The sequence below is a fragment of the Arachis stenosperma genome, chromosome 6 (assembly GCF_014773155.1).
Source record: "Arachis stenosperma cultivar V10309 chromosome 6, arast.V10309.gnm1.PFL2, whole genome shotgun sequence".
NCBI lineage: Eukaryota > Viridiplantae > Streptophyta > Magnoliopsida > Fabales > Fabaceae > Arachis > Arachis stenosperma.
In genome coordinates, this window is record NC_080382.1 from 144,507,263 (window position 1) to 144,513,619 (window position 6,357).

Genomic DNA, 6,357 nt, shown 5'->3' on the forward strand with positions numbered 1-6,357 from the left:
TCCAGAGAAGCCCAGACTTGAATATACAGAATTGGGCTTCTTTGAAATTCCATTACCAAATTCAGCCCATCCTAACAAATTTGAGTTGGTATAATAATTTGTTTCCTAATTCGTTTCAATAAGTATTATGACCGGTTCGGTTTTTAGAACCGTGGAAAAAAAAAAAAAATCAACTATCAACCTATCTTGTATCCAAGAGGGTGATTTGGTCATTTGGCAGCCTTATCTATCTTCTTGCTGAAACGAAAACTGCAGAAAACAAAGCAAAGCATGAAAACATGAAGTCCCTCACAGTCACAGCCAGTGTTTTGAACCCCACAAATCAAACAGCAGCCAACAAACTCCACTTCTTCCACTCTCACTCTCTCTCATTCTCACTCTTCTTCCCACACACATCATCAAACCTGAAATGCCACCATCAAAAGCGAATCATCACAGCATGCTCTTCTTCTTCTTCTTCGATCGAAATCGACATGGTGAAGAACAACCAAGGAATCTACACCCCTAAGCACCCCAAAGTAGTCGTCCTCTGGGACCTCGACAACAAGCCCCCACGAGGACCCCCATACGACGCCGCACGCTCCCTCACGCGCCTCGCAACTCACCTCGGCCACGTCGTCGACATCTCCGCCTACGCCAATCGCCACACATTCATCCACCTCCCGCAGTGGGTCCTACAGGATCGCCGCCAGAGAAAGCACCTCGACATGCTGGAACGGAAGGGCCTGGTGGTGCCGTCGGAGCCCTACAGGTGTTCCGTCTGCGGGAGAAAGTGTCGCACCAATCTGGATCTGAAGAAGCATTTCAGGCAGTTGCATGAACGAGAGAGGCAGAAGAAGCTTAATCGGATGAGGTCCTTGAAAGGGAAGAAACGGCAGCGTTTTAAAGAGAGGTTTATTGAGGGGAATGAAAAGTATAATGAGGCTGCTAGGTCTCTCATTAGGCCCAAGGTTTCTTCCTTTTCTTTTTCTGTTAATCATCCTTGTTTTTATTTTGCTTGCTATATGTTAGTGCCATGTAATGTTGTTCATTTTTATGCATTGTTCTAGAATCATAACCAATTTGGGAGTTTGAGTCATAGGGATGGAGGAAACATATAGTGGGAGTGGTAGCCAGCTAGATTAGTCAGATTTCTGACAATAATAATGATAGGGTTCGGGTGGTACAAAGATGAAAAAAGAGACTACTTAGTGGATGATGATCGTATTATCAATGGGGTGATATTTCATCTGCACCAGCAACTATCTTGTATGTTAAGCTGAAATGTCATTCCATTTATGGTATGAGCATAAGGCATAAGGTGAAAACTCAAGTGAAGTCGACTTCACGTGAAGTTGATATCTGAGAACCGTTAGATGAAAATTTAGTCAAATCAGTCAAATCATTTAACGACTTTTAAGTATCAACTTCACGTGAAGTCGACTGCACCTGAATTTCCACCATGAGCATAATCCGTTTGAGCACTCTATGAAAACCTAATAGTTTCACAAATTATGTTGGATACACACCATTATACATCAACTTATTGAAATAAAGTAAAGCGTAGAGTTTTACATGAAATTTCTGCATTTACTCGACTTAAAATTGGTTTGAAATATACATAAGGTTGGTGTTTACACTGCATTTACTCAACTTAAAATTGGTTTGAAATATACATAAGGTTGGTGTTTACACGCCTCACTGTAGTTATGATGAACAATTTGTTTCTGTTCCATTATGCAAATTTTTTCAGTCACATATTGTCATCGCTTTCTATATAGTATATTAGTATTTTATTTTTTGTTTCTTGTAACACAAGATTGGTTATGGGCTAGCTTCAGAGCTGAGGAGGGCTGGGGTATATGTGAAGACTGTGGAGGATAAGCCTCAGGCTGCAGATTGGGCATTGAAGAGGCAGATGCAGCACTCAATGACCAGGGGGATTGATTGGCTGGTTTTGGTCTCAGATGATTCGGATTTCGCAGAGATGTTGAGGAGAGCAAAAGAGAGGGAATTGGGGACAGTGGTGGTTGGGGATTGGGATAGGGCACTGGGGAGGCAAGCCGATTTGTGGTTTCCTTGGATTGATGTTGAGAATGGGAATGTCTCGGAGAAAGATCTGGTGATCGAGAAGAACAGGAGTAGGGCTCGAAGTGACGGTTTTGTCGTGGAAGAAGATGATGATGGGTTTTTTTCATTGTCGAGGTTTGACAGTGGTGCTGGTCATGGGAGTAGTGATTTGGATGAGCTTGTAGATGAACTTGCAGCAGTGAGGACTGATTTTACTGCGGCAATTTCAGATGAGGATGAAGACAATTATATGTTGGGGAGTAGTGAGGATGAGTACATAGAAGATTATGATGAAGACAGTGATCAAGAAGATGATGGGTTCTATTGACATGGCAACTATGAACCTATGATTGATTCTTTTCTATGAGCAATTCTTATTATAGCGCCTTGGAGTCTCAAGTGTTGCTGTATATATTCTAGTGGAAAGCTAAAATGTGGACCAAAAAGGAAAAAATTGTCACTTTTTTGGACCTTAAGGTACCAAAAAGTGGTGGGAATGATCTATCTTTGGAGGATTGAAATGAAGTACCACTATTTTTTCAAACAGGGATATGTTGGTTTCAGAGTCAATTTTTTTATTGGAGAAGGAATGGGAATAACCAATTGAATGGAGGATAATGTTATGTGGCAACTTGGACTCATGGTTTACATTGCATTGCATCGATACACGGATAGCCGACCGAGTATGGTTCCTCCTGCTATAAAAATGAGGTCTTTGTTTTAACAATGCTGCCTGCAATTCTTTTTTCTTCAGCATTCTGCTATAGGTAGTGCTGGTTCAAGATTCAAGCTTTTGAACGGTATATATTTACTGTGAAGCATTTCAAATTATTTTTTTCTTATTAATAAGACTCTATTTATTTCCCAAGTATATTATAACCATATTTAACAGAGAAATTGAAGGTTTTTGTGTCATATATTACATGCTTTAGTAGTTCTATGTGATTATATTATGTTGTTTGCATTGCAGGTTCTGTCTGTAAAGTTGTGTGGGGGACAAAACTGAAATGCATGATTTTCAACTTATCCCAGACCACAGTCAAATCAAAATTTGAGTTATAGCCAAGTATCTTCTTATCTTACACCAAAAATATTATGATTATTCATGAGGTTCCGGATTAGTATTTGGTTTACAAGTTATTGTGGGGTTCACTTTTGATGTTTACACTCAGAATAGGTACAGGTATCATTTATCTTTTTCTAGCTAGGTCAATGAATTTGTGTCAATAATATTAAACACGTCTAATGAAAAAGAAGATAACAAATGGCAACACATAGGACCAAGAGTTTGAGCCTGTGAACAAGCACTTTTCATTCTTGTGAACAAATGAGTGCTTGTGAAGGGATTTTAAAGTTTTTCACCTTCATTATGTGGTATAGTTCAAGGGTTTTGGTATTTTAGGGTTTCACTAAATTGGAACACAGGGTATGATATTGGAATTAAGTCAAATTAATCTAGTTTTTAGTAGTAGATTTTTTTTTTTTTTGTATTTTTAGCAGAGATAGCTTTTATTGACAAACAGGTGGAAAATTTTTCTTCTTTAAAGAAACAAAAAAGGGTTTTGGTAGTGGCTAAGGATTGAAAAATTAGGTATGAATAGACTTTCTATCATGTGTGTACATAGAAATAACGAGGCATATTCCATAAGGATGATATTGCAAATATTTCCACAATCAAACTGATATTTTAATTCTTTTAAGGACTAATGTGAGGTTGATTTCATCAAATAATATGACCAATCACCACATTACATGAAACATGATAACAAAGAGAATACAAGAGAGCTCCCAAATAATAATGAAGAAGAGAGGAAGGGAAAGAATATTTGATCAACATACAAATAGTAATACCTCACTACAAATTAAAATAAGCCAATAAGCTTGGTAAGACTAACATGTAAATAATACAAAATTAAGGATATAATGAGTATTAGAGAAAGATACACTGAACCAAGAGTAATGGGATTTGCTAGCTTGTCTTTTAGCCGCTGCAAAGCATAGGAAGTTGAAACTTTAAAGCTCCGAGTCATTTGTCCCACTCTTTGAGGCGTCTTTGATAAAATAAAATAATTTGATGCTTATCTTTATGAAGTATGAACGATTCACGAAGCTTTGCAAGCTTTTGTACACAGCCGTTTAACATGTACTTTTATCTATTTCACAAATTTAATTTAAACTAATTGAAATCTTTAATTACTTATAATGTTAATTAGTTTATAAATATAAAACAACACTCGAAGTCGTGATTATATAATTACAAAAATCATTTCTCTTATCTTAGTATTATCAAGAAACTAATCTAAAAAAATCATCAAAATAATCTTGAGCCATATGTGTTCGAAATTTTGATAAAATAGAGTTCTTAGGAAAAGTATAGGAAGAGAATAAGTTTAGTGACTAATACAGTGACGTATATGGTAAGTTGGTAACTTTTCTTCTCTATTTGTAATTTCTGTGATTTTTGTTGGGGGTGTAGTATGTGTTCATACCCTGGCCCAATGCTAAGGGCCCAGGTCCAATCGAAAGGCCTGATCCAATAGATTAAATCTAGCAAAGCACCCACCTCTACTCAAGAGGTCGGTGTCAACCCCGACTTGGTACGAAGAAGTCGGTTGTGAGATTAGCTGGCAGATAAATACTCATTCAAATGAGTAACCGCCCCTAAAATCTCTCTAACCACTTCATAAAGCCGTATCTTAACCTCCCTAAGATAATGGGACGGTTACCATCCTAAAGATACGGCACTACTCCAACGGTGGTTATTGGCTCACCACTATAAATACACTGACACCCCTCAGGTATCACTAAGTCCAATACTCTCTAGACCTGCTTACACCCTTGCTGACTTAAGCATCGGAGTGTCTTTGCAGGTACCACCCCCCATTCACACGCGAGCACAAGTCGGACGGAGCCTCCCGAGTTGCGAACCTGCCTGGAGTCCTCCTCTATTATACACTTGGGCCGCCGAACGCCATCCATTGGACTAATCTCCGGTTACCTACCGTAACATTGGCGCCGTTGCCGGGGACCCGCGAGATCATCCCTCGATGGCGGAAAGATCCCATGAAGAAGGCCATGTCGAGACGGATTCTGAGCAAGAGAATCTAGACATAGGCAATGACAATGAAGACACAGCCCAACATCAAGACAATGATCAACACAGAGAGGGTACCTCCGGAGTAAAGAATCCGAAGGTAAATTCCTCAGATGGGCGTGAATCAGAAAAAGGCGGACCAGCTCACGTAGCTGAACTAATGGGATTGGTCCATAGCCGCCTGGAGCAATTGGAACAAGAACGGGAGAGGCAAAAGGAAACCGAAAGGTACCTTAAAGAAGAGATGGAACGGCGAAAAGAGTTAGAAAGAAAACTCTTGCAGCTAGAATCCTCTCTCAAGAACTCCCGCGATGAAGGAGAAGATCAACTCCCAGGCGGAGAAGATCCCTTCAGCGAGGACATAATGAGGGCAAAAGTTCCAAGGAACTTCAAAAGCCCTGATATGGACCTCTATGATGGAACTACGGATCCAAAGCATCATCTTAGCAATTTTAAAAGTCGGATGTATCTGGCTGACGCCTCCGATGCTACGAGATGCAAGGCTTTCCCGACCACTTTATCGAAAGCAGCGATGAAGTGGTTTGATAGCCTTCCCCCAAGATCCATCACTAGTTTTGAAAACCTCTCGAGGAAATTCTTGATGAGGTTCTCGATCCAAAAAGATAAGGTAAAACATGCACCGAGCCTCCTGGGAATAAAACAGGAGGTCGGAGAGTCTTTACGAGCCTATATGGAAAGGTTCAACAAGGCATGTTTAGAGATCCAAGACCTGCCCACAGAGGCAGTGATAATGGGGTTAGTCAACGGACTCAGAGAAGGCCCTTTCTCACAGTCCATATCTAAAAGACACCCCGTTTCTCTAAGTGATGTACAAGAAAGGGCCGAGAAGTACATCAACATGGAAGAGAACGCAAAACTTAGAGACCTGAGTTCACGACCGGGACCTACTTCCTCCTCTAAGGAAAGGGAAGTCAGGAAGAAGGAAGAACCCAGTCTCGAGAGGCCCAGGAAATATCACTCTTATACTCCTCTAAAGACCTCTATAGTGGACGTATACAGAGAGATTTGCAACACTGAAAGGCTGCCACCCCCACGACCTATTAAAAATAAAAAAGGGGGAAGTCGCAGCGAGTATTGTGAGTACCATAAGATATATGGTCACTCCACCAACGGCTGTTACGACCTCAAAAATGTGATAGAAAAGCTGGCTAGAGAAGGTCGGCTTGATAGATATCTCATGGAGAGGTCGGACA

At 40.2% G+C, this 6,357-nt stretch overlaps 1 protein-coding gene across 1 annotated transcript; it reads left to right on the plus strand.

Moving 5' to 3' along the window:
• The first annotated feature begins 229 nt into the window (after positions 1–229).
• Positions 230–4,176, plus strand: LOC130932578 (uncharacterized). Its single transcript, XM_057861927.1, has 3 exons — positions 230–950; positions 1,799–2,849; positions 3,020–4,176. The coding sequence occupies exons 1-2, from the start codon at positions 279–281 to the stop codon at positions 2,375–2,377; spliced, it is 1,251 nt and encodes a 416-aa protein (XP_057717910.1). The 5' UTR covers positions 230–278; the 3' UTR covers positions 2,378–2,849; positions 3,020–4,176.
• Positions 4,177–6,357: the final 2,181 nt, after the last annotated feature.

Bases quoted from the DNA above. Each gene is read 5' to 3' on its own strand.
- LOC130932578 (XM_057861927.1), top strand. From the start codon at position 279: ATGAAGTCCCTCACAGTCACAGCCAGTGTTTTGAACCCCACAAATCAA. The intron at 951-1,798 runs GTTTCTTCCTTT...TTGTAACACAAG, and splicing joins GGTCTCTCATTAGGCCCAAG to ATTGGTTATGGGCTAGCTTC.